Source organism: Mustela nivalis (assembly GCF_964662115.1).
Source record: "Mustela nivalis genome assembly, chromosome: 4".
NCBI classification, from domain to species: Eukaryota; Metazoa; Chordata; class Mammalia; order Carnivora; family Mustelidae; genus Mustela; species Mustela nivalis.
Genome location: NC_139023.1, coordinates 104,413,332 through 104,433,651, shown reverse-complemented (window position 1 = coordinate 104,433,651; position 20,320 = coordinate 104,413,332). Strand labels below are relative to the sequence as shown.

General features: G+C 39.3%; 1 protein-coding gene across 7 annotated transcripts in view; it reads left to right on the top strand.

Moving 5' to 3' along the window:
* NFKB1 (nuclear factor kappa B subunit 1) overlaps nucleotides 1–20,320 on the top strand; it is a 120,599-nt gene that overhangs the window by 66,137 nt on the left and 34,142 nt on the right. For all 7 annotated transcript variants that reach the window (XM_082728975.1, XM_082728979.1, XM_082728977.1 and 4 more), the window contains 5 exons: nucleotides 1,828–1,976; nucleotides 13,733–13,896; nucleotides 15,926–16,084; nucleotides 17,654–17,758; nucleotides 20,113–20,204. In XM_082728975.1, the coding sequence (XP_082585101.1) occupies nucleotides 1,828–1,976; nucleotides 13,733–13,896; nucleotides 15,926–16,084; nucleotides 17,654–17,758; nucleotides 20,113–20,204 (669 nt within the window). The remainder of the gene's footprint in view (nucleotides 1–1,827; nucleotides 1,977–13,732; nucleotides 13,897–15,925; nucleotides 16,085–17,653; nucleotides 17,759–20,112; nucleotides 20,205–20,320) is intronic.

Genomic DNA, 20,320 nt, shown 5'->3' with positions numbered 1-20,320 from the left:
CTGTCCTTTGCTCAGGGCGGGAAACATCTCTCCCCAGAACGCTCTGCCAGACAATCCCAGCTCTGATCAACTTCTCCTCAACTCTTGCAGTGAGAGATTGGATTGGAGAAAAAATCCATACTGAAAAAATCCTCACAAAACCCTGCCTCAATGGAATATGAATCCATTTGATGATACTTAGAGGGGAAGCAGATTGATTGAAGGGGATTCTGTCTTTTTTCCAAGAAATCTTATTGGCGAGTGTAGATTCTTCTTCAAGCTAATGTCAGAAAGACTTCCATCAAGGATTCGTTGCTAGATGGGATACCTGTCTACTTTTTTTTCCTTCCGAGCTAGGGACTGCTTGTGCAGATCAAAATATTTCTAATGATTGTATAGTTAGGAGATCCTGAATTTAGTTCACTCACTTCCTCAAAAAGAGACAAGAAGAGCTAAGGAAATAGGATGGCCACCTCTTTCCAGTGTTAGCCCTGAAAGCCATGGAAACCCCCTCAGTCCCAGGCAAGCCAGGATGGCTGATTACCCTTTAAGGAAATATAGTGCATTTTCAATAGTTTGGTTGAATTTATCACAAAATTCTGACTTACAGGATTCAGGAAAGTAAAAATAAGGCCATTGGTCTTTTCTATTAGTACAAGTTTAGTATTGGGGCTTTCTCAAGGGAGGAATCTATGGTCTGCTGTAGGAGGCTGGGGGACCAACTAGAGGAGAAAGGGGGTCCAGGCTGTCTTTGCTTTAAAATGCCATTATCTCCATGCTACTTCCTTTTTAGGGCTCCTATCAACATTTTAAAGGTTTAACAGTTAAAAAGATAAATTACCTTAGTATATGTGCTGCCGAAGTGAGCACAAGATAACTTACCTTAAACAGAAAAAATCCAGTTTTACAAAACAAGAGCTAAACAGGTGTCAGATCTAAGGATTTGCCTATAGGGAGTGCACTTACTTGAAATTTACTGTGACCTGGACATGTGTAACTCACTTATCAGAGCTCATAGCAGAGAGTGCTCTTGAAGGCTGCAGTGTCCTGACACATCACCACAGACCAAGTCCATGGGCTTGGGTATCCATGGCCAACCTTCAGAGCCAAGTCCCTGGCAAGATTCTGTGTCCTGGGCGCCTGGGTGGCTCAGTGTGTTAAACCACTGCCTTCGGCTCAGGTCATGATCTCAGGGTCCTGGGATCGAGTCCCGCATCGGGCTCTCTGCTCAGCAGGGAGCCTGCTTCCCTTCCTCTCTCTCTGCCTGCCTCTCTGCCTACTTGTGATCTCTCTCTGTCAAATAAATAAATAAATAAATAAATCTTTAAAAAAAAAAAAAAAAGATTCTGTGTCCTGCCTAATCTCATGGCAGAGACTTGAGGTTACACTGCTTCTGCTCCTCTCTCTCTTTCCCTTGATTTCCATCAGTCCATCAACCCCACTTCCCTTCTCATGGCTCTTCTACCCAGCGTTCATTCATGACCAAAAGTTGTGACGAGGGTACAGATGAAAACGTGTTCTCAGCTAGGTGGAAGGGGGCTGCTTCATGGCTACACAGCATCCTCTGAGATGTGCCATTCCAACTTGAACAATACACACAACATTATAAGTGGCCTGCTTCCTGGAATATATCCTCCCTACACAAAACAACCAGCATTAGCATTTTACTTTATTTCCATCCTGTCATTTGTTCATCACATATTTTTTTTTAATGGAACTGTGGTCATATATGTACAGGTATTCCAAATTTCGTATCATACTTTTTACAACTACTGCTTTGTCATAGACGTTTTCCCATGTCGCTGTATAGTCAGATGTACTAACTCTCTAAATGTGCTTCTTACATAGATCTGCAACTATGTGGGACCTGCAAAGGTTATTGTTCAGTTGGTCACAAATGGGAAAAACATCCACCTGCATGCACACAGCCTGGTGGGAAAACACTGTGAGGATGGGATCTGCACTGTAACTGCCGGACCCAAGGACATGGTGGTCGGGTAAGTGAGGGCATATGACACTGTGAAAGGCAGGAGCGGAGGCAACATGGCACCGGGGGACTTGGACTGAAGGTATCCTTTTCATTCGGAACCTTCCCAAGACGCTCAAAGATGGTTTTATACTCTTGATGATGCTTTTAATGAATTATTGAGTCTGGATTTATAGGATGAACATTTTGAGCATGAAAAAGATAGATAAATATTGTTTCAGTTCTCTGCTATTTAGAAAGTGTGCACGGATAAGAAGCCCAGGAATGCAAATTAGTTTTGGCATTCATCAGACTTGAAATTTAAATATAAAGGGACGTATTCATGTAAGAGTTAGACAGACAGAACAATTTTAAATGAATGAGTTATTATAAAAGATGTTCAGCCCAAAAGGAGTAAGAAAGTTTAATTTTATTTGATTCTTAAGAATATCTTTCTAGGGTTTCCTAATACTGGTTTAAACAGTTAATGATAAAATCCCAGTTAATCTAGACTATGCGCTCAAAAGAGAGGAATTGTTTAAATCAACTGTAATTAAGTTGATGGTAGCATTTCAGGCTTTGAATTCTGATCAGGTCTTAAGTTGGTTGATATTGGGGAGGTTGAACTTTCATGTTCCTAGGTATTTCTTTGTTTGACTGTGAAAATATTCAAGTGTGAAAAACCTAGAGAGAAAGCTTTCTTTTAAGTCACTAAAATCTGATTCTTTTGATGTTAGAAAAAAAAGCCTCTCGATCGGAGGAAGAAGCTTAAATTGATTTTAAAAATTCAGTTGTGCTTTATATGAACTTGTTTCAACATTCTCTTAAACGACTGGCCTGTTTCCTGTTGAATGTCACAGTGTTGGAATACTCTTACGGTTCCTGACTGACCTGTGAGAGCTTTGAGATGCAGGGTAATTGTCAGAGTTTCAGACTAATTGATCACTTAGTGTTTCTGCGGATTTACCCCAGTAGGCTGCTGTCAGTTTGAAGTGTTGGTCCTGTTTAATCTGTGTGATAATCATATCCTTTAGAGGAAATTATAGGTGAAGTTCCTTACTAATAACATTTGTTACTATAAAACTGCCAGTATGTTGTCTATAATTTGGTGTTTCTGTGGCTTGGCTTCGTAATCTTCTAGGATTTTAGAAGGAACTAATGGTTATTTGGTTTGAGACCTACAGCAGGAATAGAAGTAAGTTCCCTGTTTCTGAGGAAAGAAAGGAAATCCTTTACTCTCTTGCAGGGGGTTTCTGTCGCTGGGAGAACTCATTCACTCAGCAAACATTCTGAGCACCTACACTCCCAAGTTTGATCATTAAGATGTCTCCTCATAGCGCTGTGGGATTTTTGTGACCCTATACAACTTCACCAAGAAATTCAGTCAAGAGGATGCCACATGATAGTTACAACAGACTCAGTAGATTTTCTTGTTAAGAGTGTTCTGTGAGGGGCGCCTGGATAGCTCAGTGGGTTAAAGTCTCTGCCTTCAGCCCGGGTCATGATCCCAGGGTCCTGGGATCGAGCCCAGGGATCGAGTCCCGGAATCGAGCCTGCATTGGGCTCTCTGCTCCCTGCTGCCTCTGCTCTCTGCCTGCCTCTCTGCCTACTTGTGATCTCTGTCTGTCAAGTAAATAAATAAAATCTTAAAAAAAAAAAAAAAAAAAGAGTGTTCTATGAAACACTAGTACTCCCTTTATAATTGATTTTTAATTGAGAAACTTTGCCTACAGTCTTTTCTAAAATATAATATTTCCTTCATGATTTGTCTCTCTTATTTATTTAAATTTTTTTTTTAAGTTTCCAATGTCAGAGCCTGTTGTATTTTAGTAGAGAATATGCTAGTAGTCTGGAAACCAGAATTCTCTTCATTTCTGTCACTCTCAGCAGTAGGGTTAGGGTGTAATCTGTATGACTTCTTGAGCCCTTTAAATCCTTCCCTTAGAAAATATGAGTGTTGGGCTACAGAATTTATCTCCAGGCCCTTTACCTCTCAAAACTTCTAGACTGAGCTAACTTTAGCTAATATTATGAAACATGAGCTGACTTGCAACATGTATTTATGGAATGCCATCGATTACTGTTATTCAGTTCTAACTTGTAGGTAAGAATATGACCTAGAGAAATTTAGGAAGATAGCCAGAGTGACTCCGCAGACTTGTCAATACTAGAAATGGAACCAGGAAATCTCTCCAATAATACTTCTTAGGCTAAGAGTATATATTCATGAGTAGGGCACCAATCCAACATATCAAAAAGAATATGTAAAAAATAACTCAGGGGAGATAAATGACTTTTAAGTTATCAAAGCCAGAAGGGAGATGGGGGAGGGTGAAATAGGTAAAGGGGATTGAGAGTACACGTATCTTGATGAGCACTGAGTAATATATGGGACTGCTGATTCACTATATTGTACACCTGAAACTAACATAACACTGTATGTGAACTACACTGGAATTAAAATTTTTAAAAAACAAAAGCAAACTAAAACAAATAAATTATCAAAGCCAAAGACATATTTATCTTTGGGGTTCTTTTAGTTTCTATATTCAAAGACATTTTGTTATCTAGATTAAAATATTCATGTTTTAGATAACTTGAGTCACAGCTGTAGGTTTGAGTGCTAACATTTTGCCTTTAAAAATTTCTTTTTATTTAGCTTTAGTTTTTTTCACATTTTATTTCGTACTCATTTGTTCAGTTAGCTTTTAGTGCTTGTCCTCATAAAAATAATTTTAGTTCGGTATTTTATTTTTGGCCTTGAATATCAACAGTTAGTTTCAACAACATTTTAGTTCTCTGAATTTTCAATCAATAGAAACTATCTGTTACCTGACTTTGCTTTAAGGCGCCTTCCTCACCAGCGATCACCACACCCTCTGTTTCCTGGCAGCCCTGCTTTAGAGAGATTTGAAGGCTTTTTTTTTTAAAACTACTATTTACTACATGTACCAATTGGTAAGCACTAGTAGTGGTTATATAAGTACAAAAGAGAAGCAAGGTCTCCCTCAGTGAGCTAGTGCAAACCTATTAAAGTGGTGGTTTTGTAGGTCTAAAAACAATTGATTATTGGCAGTTTTATAATGTTAACCCCAAATACACAGAGAAGATGCTGGTTGGAGAAAATGAACAAAGTATGGACTGAGATTGGAAGTGTCCAACTTCAAAATTAGGGTGTAGGTTGGGAGTCAGGATGCTTTTGAATCTTGTGTCAGCTATAAAGTCAATGTTTGTATCCTGAGAGGAAGAAAAGCCAGTTAGAGGGGCCCCATTAAAATCCCAAACTAGGGGCGCCTGGGTGGCTCAGTGGGTTAAAACCTCTGCCTTTGGCTCAGGTCATGATCTCGGGGTCCTGGGATAGAGCCCCGCATCGGGCTCTCTGCTCAGCAGGGAGCCTGCTTCCTCCTCTGTCTCTGCCTGCCCCTCTGCCTACTTGTGATCTCTGTCTGTCAAATAAAATCTTTTAAAAATTAATTAATTAATTAATTAAAATCCCAAACTAATGACATGGGGGTTTGAACCTACCCAGAGGGCAGCAGTAGTTCCCAGATGAAAACGATGATGATGACGATGATGATGATGATGGAAACATCTGGAACAGTATAGAGGATTTCAAACCTGCCAGCTAATTAGAGTCACCTTTGGTCACTTTATAAAAATACTGAGGCAGGCCCTCCTCTCAGAGGTTCTGATCTCTTTGGTCTTGCAGAGCATAGAGCAGTGGTTCTCAAACTTTAGGTGCTTTGGGATCTCCTAGAGGATTTGCTGAGTCCCACCCTCAGAGTTTCTGATTCCCTAGGTTTGGGATAGGGTTTCAAAATTTGCATTTTAATAAGTTCTCGGGAATCACTGATGCTCCTGGTCTAGAGACTACACTTTGCAAACTACTGTAGAGACTATGGCACTTTGAGTAAGACACAAGATTTTAGACCCAGCCCTCTTTCATTAGCTGTGATAGCCATCTTCTAAAAAAACCTCTGTCAAGTTTTACTGAAGCAAAGTATAATTAAAATACTGTAATATTTAGCCTTTAAAGTGCATAGTCTTACGAATTTTGGCAAATACAGGAATAAGAACCACAATTAAGGTATAGAATAGTTCCATTATCCCCCAAATCCTTTGTGCCTCTACCTCCCACTCCAGGCCCTGGCAACTCCTGATGGGTTTTCTATCCCTACAGTTCTGCCTTTTCCAGAATGACATAGAGGTGGAATCCGGCAATACATATATAGCCTTTTTGAGTCTGGCTTCATTCACTTAGCGTAACGCATTTGCAATTCCTCCTGCTTCTTGTGTGTACCAGCAGCGTCCTCCTTTTCATTCCGAAGTGGTATCGCACCCCACTGATGTACATCACAGTTAGTTAGTCCGCCTGTTGAAGAACCTTTAGTTTCTTTCCCGTTTTGACAGAGCCACTTTTTGTGTGAACGTAAGTTTTCATTTCTTTGGTCTTAGGTAAATACTGAACAGTGGAATTGTAGGGATGGATCCTAAGGGTCCATTTGTTTTGATAAGAGATTGCCTATTTGTTTTCCAAAGTGGCCGTACCATCTTGCATTCCCACGTGTTAGCATTTATGATCCTTGGGACACCTGGGTGGCTCAGTGGGTTAAGCCTCTGCCTTCGGCTCAGGTCATGATCTCAGGGTCAATCGAGCCCCACATTGGGCTCCTTGCTCAGAGGGGAGCCTGCTTCCCACCCACCCCCCACCTGCCTCTCTGCCTACTTGTGATCTCTCTCTCTGTGTCAAATAAATAAATAAAATCTTTAAAAACAAACAAAAAAAAAAAACCATTTATGATCCTCAGTTTTCTCGGTTGCACGTGCTGTTAGTAGTAATACCTGCTCTTGTTTTCTTTTACATTTTACTCTAGAAATCTTCAAACATACTCAAAAGTAGAAGAAAACCACAATGAGCCCTTACCGTACTCATCACCCAGCTTTGACAATTAATTACATCTTGGTTTAAATATACCCCTGCCTAGATAGCTTTCATGTATTGATATGAGTTCCATTCTGTTAGAATACTTGGTATGATTTCAGTCCTCTTATTAAATTTATTGAGATTTGTTTGATGGATTACAATATGGTATGCTTGGTAAATGTTCCTTGCGCACTTAAAAAGAATGCTTAGTCTAATTGAGTTGAATGCATATTCTATAAACGTCAATTAGGTCAGGTTGTTTGATAGTGTTGTTCAAGTCTTCTCTATCCTTACTGACTTTCTCCCTACTTGTTCTCTCAGTTGTTGAGAGAGAGGTGTTGAAATCTCTGATGATATTTATAGATATATCTATTTCTTCTTCCAGTTTATAAAATTTTGTTTCTTGTATTGTGTGAAGCTCTTTTTTTTTTTTTTAAAGATTTTATTTATTTAGAGAGACAGAGAGAGAAGGAGAGGGAGAAGCAGGCTTCCCTCTGAGCATGGAGCCTGATGCAGGCCTCTATCCCTCGATGTTGGGATCATGACCCAAGCCAAAAGCAGATGCTTAACAACTGAGCCACCCAGGTGACCCTCCTGAAGCTCTTTTATTAGATACATAAACATTCAGGATTCTTACATCTGCTTAATGAACTGATCCTTTTATCGTTATGAGATGACCCTCTTTTATCCCTTGTACTAGTTTTTTGCTCAAAAATCTACCTTGGCTGATACTAATATATAGCCATTTCACCTTTTTAAAAAAATGATTTTATTTATTTATGCAGGAAAGAGAAAGCACGGGGGTAGGGGGTGCCCACTGAGCAGGGAGTTCACCTTGGGGCTCCATCCCAGGACCCCAGGATCATGACCTGAGCCAAAGGTCGATGCTTATCCAGCTGAGCCACCCAGGCACTCCTCAGCTTTCTGCTCATTAATGTTAGTGTGGAACATTTTTTGGCCCATCCTCTTAGTTTTAACCTATTTGTGCTTTATATTCAGAGTAAATATGCATTGCATATAGTTAGGTCTTATTTTTTTTTTCTAATTGACACTGTCTGCCTCTTAATTGAGGTCTTTATATAATCTCTATTTAATCTGATTACTAATAGGGCTGTGTTTCACTCTCCCATCTTGCTCTTTGTTTTCTGCTTATCACATTCGATTTTTGATCCTTCTATCATCTTTTTTCTGTCTTCTTTTAGATTAATTATTTGCTATGATTTTAATCTTCTATTTTGGTTTATAACCACTTTATAGTTTTTAGAAGTTGTTTTACAGCTTGCTATATACTATACATCTTTAACTTATCGTAGTCTACCTTTACTTAACGTTATACTTCTTCATAGATGGTATATGAACAGTACTTCCATTTCTCGTCTCTCAGCCCATGGCTATTGTGTACTCTGTTTTACACCTACAAGATGTGGTAATTACCACAATGTACTATTTTTTAAATTTTTGCTTTAAATTCTCAATTACCTTTTTTTTTTATTAATTTCATAGATAGAATTTAGTGATTCATCTGTTGCATATAACACCCAGTGCTCATTACGTCAAGTGCCCTCCTTAATGCCCATCACCCAAATACCCCATCCCCCACCCAGCTTACCTCCAGCAACCCTCAGTTTGTTCTCTGTAGTTCAGCTACTCTTATGGTTTGCTTCCCTCTCAGTTTTCATCTTATTTTTTTCCTTCCCATCCCCTATGTTCATCTATTTTGTTTCTTAAATTTCACCTATGGAGAAATCAAATGGTATTTGTCTTTGACTAACTTATTTCACTTAGCATAATACACTGTAGCTCTATCCACATCGTTGCAAATGGCAAGATTTCATTCTTTTTGGTGGCTGAGTAATATTCCACTATATAAATATATGCTGCATCTTTTTTATCCATTCATCTGTTCATGGACATTTGGGCTCTTTCCATAGTTTGGTTATTGTGGACATTGCTGCTATAAACATCAGAGTGCACTATTTTTGTATCCTTCGGATAAATACCTAGTAGTGCAGTTGCTGGGTCATATGGTAGCTTTATTTTTAACTTTGTGAGGAAACTCCATACTGTTTTCCAGAATGGCTGAACGCTCAATTATATTTTAAAAGAAATTTTAAATAAGGAAAAAAAGTATTTATATTTAACCACGTATTTATCATTTGTAGTGCTCTTCATTCTGTTTCATAGCTCTAGATTTCTGTCTGGTAGCATTTTCTTCTACCTGAAGCCCTTCCTTTCTTTTTTTTCTATTGCTGGTCTGCTGCTGATAAATTCTTCAGTTGTCATACATCTTTAAACTCTTCATTTTGTCTCTGTTTTAGAAAGATATTTTTGAAGAGTATAGAATTCCAGGTTGACAATGTTCTTTCACATTCTTAAAATATGCTGCCCTCAGGGCCTTTTGGCTTGCCTTGTTTCCAGCAAGAGGTCTGCCCTCATTCTGATATTTTGTTCCTCTTCATGTAGTGTGTCATTTTTTTCTCTATCAATAGCTTTTCAGATTTTCTCTTCATTAATTTTCATTTCTCTTCACTAGTTTGAAGCAATTTTATTATGGGCTTTAGCATAGTTTTCTTCATTTTTTTGTGCTTCAGAGTTGATTAAGATTAAGATTTTTAGATTTCTGGGGTTAGAGGTTTTTATTTTTTAAAGATTTTATTTATTTATTTGACAGAGAGAGATCACAAGTAGGCAGAGAAGAGGCGGGGGGGGGGGCGGGGAAGCAGGCTTCCTGCTGAGCAGAGAGCCCAATGCGGAAGGCAGAGGCTTAACCCACTGAGCTACCCAGGCACCTCTGGGTTTAGAGTTTTATAATTGAATTTTTAAATGTGTCAGCCATTATTTTTTCAAAATATTTTGTCCATCCACTGATCTTTTCCCTCTTCTTCTTCTTCTTTTTTTTTTTTTTAAGATTTTATTTGTTTATTTGACAGACAGAGATCACAAATAGGCAGAGAGGCAGGCAGAGAGAGAGGAGGAAGCAGGCCTCCAGCTGAGCAGAGAGCCCGATGCAGGGCTCGATCCCAGGACCTGGGATCATGACCCGAGCCAAAGGCAGAGGCTTTAACCCACTGAGCCACTCAGGCACCCCTTCCCTCTTCTTCTGAAATACTAATTACCTGTGTGTTTTGCTATTCAAAATTGTCCAGAGCTCACTGGTAATCTGTTATTTTTACTTGTTCTTCTTCCTGTGTTTCATTTTGAATTGTTCTATTACTATGTCCTCAAGTTCACTAATCCTTTTATTCTATAGTGTCTAACATATTCTTAATTCCATCTAGTGATTTTTCTTTTCAGCCATTGCAGTTTTCATCTCTGTAGGTTTGTTTGACGTCTCTTTAATATCTTGCAAGTGTTCCTTAACATATTAAAGCTTTTTATCTTCTTAACCATATGGAATATATCTATAATAGATATTTCAGTGTAGAGGTCTACAAATTTTTTGTTCTGTCTCATTTCTGGATATGTTTCTATGATCGATTGTTATCCTCATTATAAGCAGTATTTTCCTGTGTCTTTATTTCTTTTTCTTTTCTTTTCTTTTTTTTTTTTTCCTCTGTCTTTGCATGCCTGATAATTTGTGATTGAATGGCAGGCATTTTGAATTTTAGATTGCTGCATGCTGGCTTTTTTTTTTTTTTTTTTTTTTGTATGCCTTTAAATACTTTTGAACATTGGGATGAAATTAAATTTGGGAACAGTTTGATCCTTTCTAGACTTATTTCTAAGATTTGTTAGGGAAGCCAGATCAACCTTCCATCTGGGGTTAATTTGACACCATTACTAAGCCAATACCTTTCTGAATATTCATCCTGATGATTCATGTATTACAAGATTTCCTGAACTAGTCCAGCCCCACTGTGCTCCAAGAAACATTTTGCCTGCTCCTTTCTGGTGTTTTGTACCCCGCCACCCCGGCCCTACCCCAAGTCTCAGTTGTTTCCTCATACCCATGCTCTGATCATTACTTTGCTGAAGACTCAAGGCGGGGTCACATTGTACATCCCTGAGTATCACTCTGTATGTGGTTCTTTCTTCTCTGGTTCTCTGCCTGTGACTTGCAGCCTCTTTAGCCTCCTCAGATTTTTAACTCTGTCTCCAAAACTCAGGGAGATTACCGGGTCCTGTTTAGGTCTCCCTTCCTAGACTGCAGCCCGGAAACTTCAGGCATTAACCCAGCATTATTGTAGGAATCAGCTTAGTTGTTTTTCTTAAGGATCCCTATCCTGTGCTGCCTGTTATCCCGTGTTAGAAAACCATTTTCCATGTGTTTTATGTTACTTAAGGTGAAAGGTTCAATATTGTCCCTGTTACTTCCATCATTATCTGAAACAGAAGATTAGCTTCTGTATTATTCCATTTATTACCAGAGTAAATAAATTATTCACATAAGGATGATGCCCTTTTCATAGGGATTAGGTAAATAATATACATGAAAATCACTTTCTGTATGGTAAAGGGTAAAGAGTTACATAGGTGTTTGTCACTGTCACTACCTATACATAGGTAGTTGTGGATGATCTACATCAGAGTACAGCCTGAAAGGCCAAAAGATGGTGTTGTTTCTAATAAACTGTCTATGCTTCCATACATATCGATACGTCATGTTTCATATTTTTCTGTGCTGTGTGAATTCATGCATTCGTGTATTCAACATTTATTAGACACCCATATGTCAAGCAGTGTTCTTTTTTAAAAGATTTTATTTATTTACTTGACAGAGAGAGACACGGCGAGAGAGGGAACATGAGCATGGGGAGTAAGAGAGGGAGAAGCAGGCTTCTGGTGGAGCAGGGAGCCTTATGTGGGGCTCGATCCCAGGACCCTGTGTTCATGACTTGAGCCGAGGGCAGATGCTTAATGACTGAGCCACCCAGGTGCCCCAATCAAGCACTGTTCTAAGCACTGGACTTCTTTGCCATCAGGAGCTTATATTCTGAGTTGCTCTGTTTTTTTTCTCTGTGTGCCTCAGCTATTCTACTTTCTTTTTTTCTTTTAGTATAGTTGACACACAATGTTACATTAGTTTCAGGTGCACAACATAGTGATTTGCCAGATTTATACATCGTGCTAGTTCATGTCCTTTTTCTGTCACTCTCCGGACATGTTTCTCGTTGCGTCTCTGGGCCTCTGTCCGAACGCTCATCTCATTCTGCCTTCACCGCCTATATTTTCTTCTTCTAGTTCATCTTGTCTTCTTCCCATACTATCTTAGTCTTTGTTTCATCTAGTCCAGTTGTCATAATATTTGTCTTCTGTTACTAATCTTTCCTCCTGGGTAAAAGCCAGAACCAAATGAAAGTCTTTGCAAAAGCACACAAGGCTTTAAAAGATCTGTGTGCCCACTTATCTCTTTGACCTTTTCACTTACCACTCATGTCTTGTGGATTTTCCTCCAGTAACTTTGGCCTCCTTGCCATTGTTGTCTTTTGAAAACATCAGGTCCGGTCCTATCTCAGGGACTTGGCTTCTTCCTTTTCAAATACTGTTATTTCAAATACTTGGTATTCCTTTTCAAACACTGTTCTTCCATTTAGCCACGTCTTTTCCCTCACATTCTTCGAGTCTTTGCTCATTGTCATCTTTTCAGTGAGGCTTTTTCTGGTTTCTCCCTATTTTAAAACATCGTGTCTTCTACTATTACCTTTCCTTTTCTCCATTCCTACCTTATTTTTCTTGGTAACACTAATTACCCTCTTAATTATACTGTAAAATCTCTTGTTTCTTCTCTTTGGTTACACTAACATATAAATTCTATGAAGGAAGGGATTCCCGGGTGCTGACAGGACACCTGGACACTGCCTGGCACTAATAAGTAGCTGAGGGGTGCCTGCTGGTTCAGTGGGTTAAACCTCTGCTTTCAAGCTCAGTTCATGATCCCAGGGTCCTGGGATCGAGCCCCGCATCAGGCTCTCTGCTCAGCAGGGAGCCTGCTTCCTCCCCTCTCTCTGCCTGCCTCTCTGCCTACTTGTGATCTCTCTCTGTCAAATAAGTAAATAAATAAGATCTTTTTAAAAAAATAAGGAGCTGAATAAGTATTTGTTGAACAAATGGGTCTCCTCCTTGGTAAAGTACTTTTTTGTTTGTTGTACTATGTTTCTTGAATATACTTTTTTGTTTCATGTACTTTAAAAAATGAAGAGCTGAAGTAATTTATGCTTTTTCTTTAAAATCCCTTAACTTGTTTTATTTAGCTTATTAACATATTTTGCCCAAGAGGTATATAGGCTTCACGAAATAAAAGGTTCTCTATCCTGAATACATGTAGCATTAGATGGCATTCTAGTGGGAATAAATAATTCCAGCCTTAGAGATAACCCAAGAGGAGATGAGACTCCATTATAGACTTTAAAGCCCAACCAGAAACCCAGGGATGATCCAAAAGAAAAAAAAAAAAAATCCTTCCAAATATAGGATTCCTCTATTCTTCAAAAAAATGAGTTAAGTTAGTACTATATTCAGAATTTTTTTTAAAATTTAAAGAGTTCTCCTAGAAAATACTTCAGAGTGAATCTAGGTGAAGCTTTCTTAATAAGACATACATATGTGTGTATTCACTCCCTGAAGTGTTATTTGAAAGCCTAATAAACCCTGAAAACCAAAAAATTTGGTGAAGTTTGCCACAGGCTCATTTGGCAGCAAGACCCACTCTGACCTGATGTGTAGTCTTTATGATCCCATTTGGTGAGTCTACTTCATACGTCTCACCATGGACATAGTAACATGTTTGATTATAGTGTGGGCTCCAGCGACTGAGGGCCCGTGTATTTTTTTTTAAAAGCCGCTTTGCTAGAGTAAAACTAGACTCTCGTCATTGACAGCCTAACTTTTGGTGGTGGATGTTGCTGTTATTGCTTTTTCACCAGCTTTGCGAACCTGGGTATACTTCATGTGACAAAGAAGAAAGTATTTGAAACACTGGAAGCACGAATGACAGAGGCATGTACAAAGGGCTACAACCCTGGACTTTTGGTGCATCCCGATCTTGCCTATTTGCAAGCGGAAGGCGGAGGAGACCGGCAGCTCACAGGTGAGTGTCGCTCTGCCAGCCTGTGCTTTGAGATCAGGCTCTCCATTGCTTGTGTGTAAACTGGGTGCTCCTCGGTCTACCCCAAGTTTCTCCTTCTCCCAAACTGTACCTTGAGCTGCTACCACACTTTCTCTGCTCAGAAACCTGTGATGGCATCCCACTCTTTCCTAGAATAAAGTCTATACCTCCACGGCCTGGTATAGAAAGCCCTCAGTCTGGCCCCAGTCACCTTTCCAGCTTTATCTCCAGTCCCTCCATGCACTCCTCTCTCCCCGTCACAGCTCCCTGAACACCTGGTGCAGATTCATACTTTTTTATGTGTTTTCCACGACTTAAAACACCCCACCCTGCCCTTTTCAGCCTGTCAAAACCAGTGTACAAGACAACACTCAGTTCCTTTGTTTTAGTTTTCTCTGTTTTACCTCCCCGGGCTCACCTTATTAGAAGGAATCTCTTCGGGCTCTTCAGGCACATCATAAACTATGCTCTTTCTTGTAAAAATGCTATGATTTTATGTTTCCTTATTTTTACTTACACTTTTTCTTTCCACCCCAATCCTGTCCTACCACATGTGCCGTTTCTGCTGTCACACGTTGTCCATTGTCTGGTCATCCTGTCATCCTCTGTTACTCAGGTGACCCAAAACCATCGCTGTTTTTCCACTCAATGCATTCCGATGTCCAGACTGGAAGCCTTCACGTCACCTTTGAATGAATCCTCCTTGTTGCCTGCACTGCGTCTCCAGCCTGTGGCCCTGCTCCCCTCTGCTCTTTCTAGCGCTCCACTCCTCACTCCATTTTTCTTGCTTTGCTTCTCCCCATCCCCACCTCTGAACCAGTTTACACCCCGGGGCCAGATGGATCTTGCAAAAGCCTACGCCTCACCACTATTCAGTATCTCCCTGCTCGCTGTCTATAAGATCCAAATGCAGGGGGCACCTGGGTGGCTCAGTGGGTTAAAGCCTCTGCTTTCAGCTCAGGTCATGGTCCCAGGGTCCTGGGATCGAGCCCCGCATTGGGCTCTCTGCTCAGCGGGCGGCCTGCTTCCTCCTCTCTCTCTGTCTGTCTCTCTGCCTACTTGTGATCTGTCAAATAAATAAAGTCTTTAAAAAAAAAAAAAAAAAGATCCAAATGCAGTAAGCTGGCCTTTTAGGCCTTTCAAGAGCTGGTCCCTGCTGAATTTCCAGTGTTCTTTCCCAGGACCGCCCCCCACCCTTTGTGTCAAACTGAATTATTCCATAGAAACACCATGATTCTCACTTCCTCGGCACATTCTTTCTATTCTTGCTGCTCCCTCTTCCTGGAATGACTTTATTTACTCTCTGCATAAGTTCAAGTTGTACCGTCCCTTCACGACTGAGAACATATGTCTCTTCTGCTCCAGAGCCTCTGGATTCTCCCCGCCTTTGAAATTCCCTATCTCTTTAGCTGTAGCACTTTCACAGTATTCTCCACTTGAATTATCACCTTTTATGATACTATAACTTAAATGCAAGCAGGCAAGGAAGGAGTCAAAAGCAGTTGAGTCATTCAGTTTCTCCAGAAGCATTTTTGGGGTACCTCCCATGTGCCAGGCTCTGTGCTAGGGACTGTGGAATGAACATAGTCCCTGTGCTCAGGGAGCTTTCAGAAGACTTAATTTTCACATTTCACAGTACAACTCACGCATAATAAGTTTATTGCATTCTATGGCTTCACACCTTTTGTGCCTTTAACTGTCACTGTAGGGAGAAAAAGGAGAAATCAGGGGAAGATAAGAAAGGAGAGAGGCAGTTGAGTTCACGGAGGACAGTTTTCACTATCATCCAGAGAAAACGCAGGTCTTCTTTTGATGCCTTTAATTTGGATGACATAAATGAGACAAATTTTTTTGAAAATTGTATTAGCAATACAAATAATTTCAAAAGAAAAAAATAGATTTTTGTTTTCAATTCATGGTCTTTATTTGAGCTTTGTAAAAACATCTTATCTAAAGTGTTCTGGCTTTACTCTTTCCCTGGGCATGAATGCGCTGTGCTGTGTGGTCCTAGATCGGGAAAAGGAGATCATCCGCCAGGCAGCCCTTCAGCAGACGAAGGAGATGGACCTCAGCGTGGTGCGGCTCATGTTTACAGCTTTTCTTCCAGATAGCACCGGCAGCTTCACGAGGCGCCTGGAACCCGTGGTGTCAGACGCCATCTATGACAGCAGTGAGTCCTTGACTTCTGCCGGGAGGCAGCTTGGTGTAGTGTCAAGTACAGACTTTTAACCCAGGCCTGGCAGTTACTGACTAGCTCAGAATCCCAGGGCAAGTAACTTAATCACTTGGAGCCTCACATTTATCATCTACAAAATTGGAATACTAAAATCTAGCTTGAAACGTTGATGTCTAGATTCAAAGTGAATGCTACAAGGTGAGCAATAAATACGGTTCTCCTTCCTCCAATGTGCATGCTAGACTTTTATATGCCATTTGAGGATGGCAGAGCTCTTATTATTTATGAATTCCTTGCCGTGAGGATATATTGTTGATGCTCCTAAAAAAACCCCTCAATATTTTCTGTTGAGGCTCTAAAGAGGTGTTAATAAAAACAATCCTTGCTCTTATCCGTCTACATTCTTGCATGTTCTAGCTTTTATCAAGAAAAGAACTTCAAGTTAACTGAATGAGTAGTCTAGACAGTATGTGACTTCAAAATTCTATTTCAGTCTGTAGTTCCTAGAACTTTTTAACAGAGTTTTACAATGGTCTTCAGCCTTTACCCTGCAGATTTCTTATTTGGTATGCATGGGATTTATTAAATAAATTGTAGAAGGCTGCAAGTGTGGTACCTAGGCTCACTGAAAGTTTATCGAGTTTGGTCTAAGTAGAAAACTCCATGCCCCAAGTACAACAACTGACCGATTTCTCTAATTTAAACAAGTTTGAAAGGAAGTGAAAGAGTTATAAAATGATGTAGACTTATATACTAAAGATCACCTTAAAATGCAGCTGTGGGAGGGGGGAAAAAAAAAAAGGGAAGCTTTATACTATTACCACAAGCAACTTTTGCCCCTAACCACACAGAATTCTAATTTAGTCTGGGGAAAAGAATTTTAACCTCTCCATTTTTCTCTTCTGTAAAATAAGAATTTATAAGCAGTTTAAGAAAACAGTGGTTTTTTCTAGATTTTTAAGACTTTTGTAAAAGTATATCAGTATTATGGAAATAATTGAAGGTCTTGACTTATACAAAATTCCACAAATCCGTTGGCTCAGTACTTCCCTGAAACATCAGAAAAGATCTTTCTTAATGTGTTTGGGAGAAGCAAATATTGTTCCTTTCTGCCTCGTGTGTTTGGGTAGTAATGAATGATCCATGCTCAAGAGGTGAGGACTTCCAAGGACTTCCAAAAGCTTTTGTATTTGTGTCCTTGTTGAAACAATATAAATGAAAGCATCTATTTTTTTTTCTTTTTTTATAAACATATAATATATTTTTATCCCCAGGGGTACAGGTCTGTGAATCGCCAGGTTTACACACTTCACAGCACTCACCATAGCACATACCTCTATTTTTTTTTAAATGAAAGTATAATTAACATACAGTATTATATTGCTTTCACACATACAATATATTGATTTGACAGTTTTATACATGACTTAATGCTGACCACTCCTGATAAATTATTTTAACTTTCTTTGGTTAATGTGTGCTAAGGGCAGGGTTCCCTCTAAGAGACTGGCTTCTTAAGCTGAGGATAAAGCATGATGTTTGTTGTTTCTCTCCTGTGGACAGAGGCCCCCAATGCGTCCAACTTGAAAATTGTAAGAATGGACAGGACAGCTGGGTGTGTAACTGGAGGAGAAGAAATTTATCTTCTCTGTGACAAGGTTCAGAAAGGTAAATATAAGCTCTGATTTCAAAATGTGAAATGTAATTCTGGGTGTGTCTGTGAGTCACTTTTTAGCAGCAAATCCAGTATATGCCTTTTCTGCCATGGAACTCCTTCAGAAAATGTACACATTTTGCCTCTTCCAAATTTGTTGTTCTTTTTAAAAAAATTTTTATTTATTTATTTGACAGAAGGATAGAGAGAGAGCTCAAGTAGGCAGAATGGCAGGCAGAGGGAGAAGGAGAAGCAGGCTCCCCACTGAGCAGAGAGCCTGACTCGGGGCTTGATCCCAGAACCCTGAGATCATGACCTGAGCCAAAGACAGAGACTTAACCCACTGAGCCACCCAGGTGCCCCTATAGTGTAAAATCGTTAATTTAGTTTCTTTTATAAGGCTTCATTGCTGAGAGAGCTTTTCCAAAACGTTCATGTGACACTGATGTCAATTGTGAAAAAGAGAATAAGGACTATAGGGAAATTCTCAGAGCATATTTCTCATAATTTCCACTTTCAGGAAAGGTTCTTGGCATTGACCTTTCATTAGTAATGGTACAAGATTTATAAAGGAGCAAAAGCTGAAGGAGATTGTGCTATTTTCTCCAACAACTCATTTTTAAAATACAGTGATAGAAAGTATGGTATGATAAAGATCTACTCACTACAAATTGACGAGCAATTTCCAAGTGAGGAGTGCATACCTAAAAATACAGCTCTTAAACAGAAGAATGATGGCTTTGAAGGCCTGAGATTTAAAGGTCAGAAAAAAATACAATCTAATTTTAAGGTAAACATATATGTATCTTTATTCAAAAAAAACTTATACTTCCTCTGCATATCCTGGTGTCAGCCTCTTTTTAACCCATTCTATCCGGGTGATATGTACACATTCAATGAGTAAACACAATCTGAGTTCCTTTATTTATAAATGCAATTCTTAATCATTATCATCACATTGGAATGACTTATTAAGAGAAGTCTTGTAGGGGCACCTGGGTGGCTCAGTGGGTTGAGCCGCTGCCTTCAGCTCAGGTCATGATCTCGAGTTCCCAGGATCGAGTCCCGCATCGGGCTCTCTGCTCACCAGGGAGCCTGCTTCCTCATCTCTCTCTCTGCCTGCCTCTCTGCCTACTTGTGATCTCTCTCTGTCAAAAAAATAAATAAAATCTTTAAAAAAAAAAAAAAAGAGAGAAGTCTTGTACCTGGCTTAAAGAGTCTGAATAACTAGGTCCTGTTTAGTCCTACCTGAAGGCAAAGGAATTGACCAGGAGATAATGAGCTGTTTTATCCAACCCTAATATTTCTAAAATTCTATTTAAATAGAAATATGAACTTAGTTTTCATAAATCAGTAGTGCAGTTCTTTCTATAAAATGGGAAGTAAAGCCAAGGAGATGCCAGTCTGAGTTATATTGTCATATTTCTGCAGAAGTAGAATCAATGACACAAGTGTGAAATTTAGGCATTCCTATTTCATCCAAAGGTACTTGACCAATATGATTTTTTTAAGATTTTTTTTTTTATTTGAGAGAGAGAGAGCATGAGAGGGGAGAAGGTCAGAGGGAGAAGCAGACTCCCCGTGGAGCTGGGAGCCCCATGCAGGACTTGATCCCGGGACTCTGGGATCATGACCTGAGCAGAAGACAGTCGCTTAACCAACTGAGCTACCCAGGTGCCCCCAATATGATATTTTTAACAACTTCTCCATATGGACTGACAAAGTATCACAAGGAAGCAGCGGAGCAGAATGTTTATGAGCCTGGAGGCTGTGTTCAAATTCTGCTTCTCCACTTACTAGCTATTCAATCTTGGATAAGTCACTTAATCTCTCTGAACTCCAATTTCTCTTCCACAAAATGGGATTTTAATAGTCCACTTGCATCACAGAGTTGTTGTGAGGATGAAATCAGTTCATGTATACACATAAATCCCTTAAAATAGTGTTACCATATAGTATACTTTATAGAAGTTAAATATTATTTATAGATCTGTACGGAGTTTGAACCACCCTTTGGGATTCTGATATTCTTTGATATCCTTTGTGTTTCTCAGAAATGAATTGGGTTAGTGATGGAGAAGTGGGAAAGTCAAAGACTGGTTAAGAGTAAAGTCAGATCGAATAGGTAAATCTAGTGTTCTCTCATTATAAATGAAACTCAGCGTCCATTACTGTGGTAACTAATAAAAAAAATGCATTGATTTGTGAAAATTTTGAATGATTCAAAAGTCTTTCATATTAATTACTTTTTTAAAAGTTTAAACTTTTAATAGGTAGAATATTGAACCAGCTGCATTTTCCAGCATGCTTACAAATATTACTACTCTATGTGAAATTATACTTCTGTGTAATATGTGACTGTTTGCAGATGACATCCAGATTCGATTTTATGAAGAGGAGGAAAATGGTGGGATCTGGGAAGGATTTGGAGATTTTTCCCCCACAGATGTTCATAGACAAGTAAGTGGATGATGATGATGGTCATGACGATTTTACATTTTCTGTCTTGTTGAAATTCAGTACTTAATTTCCATGTATGAAATAAGAAAAATCGTAAATACTTATTTAACTTTCAT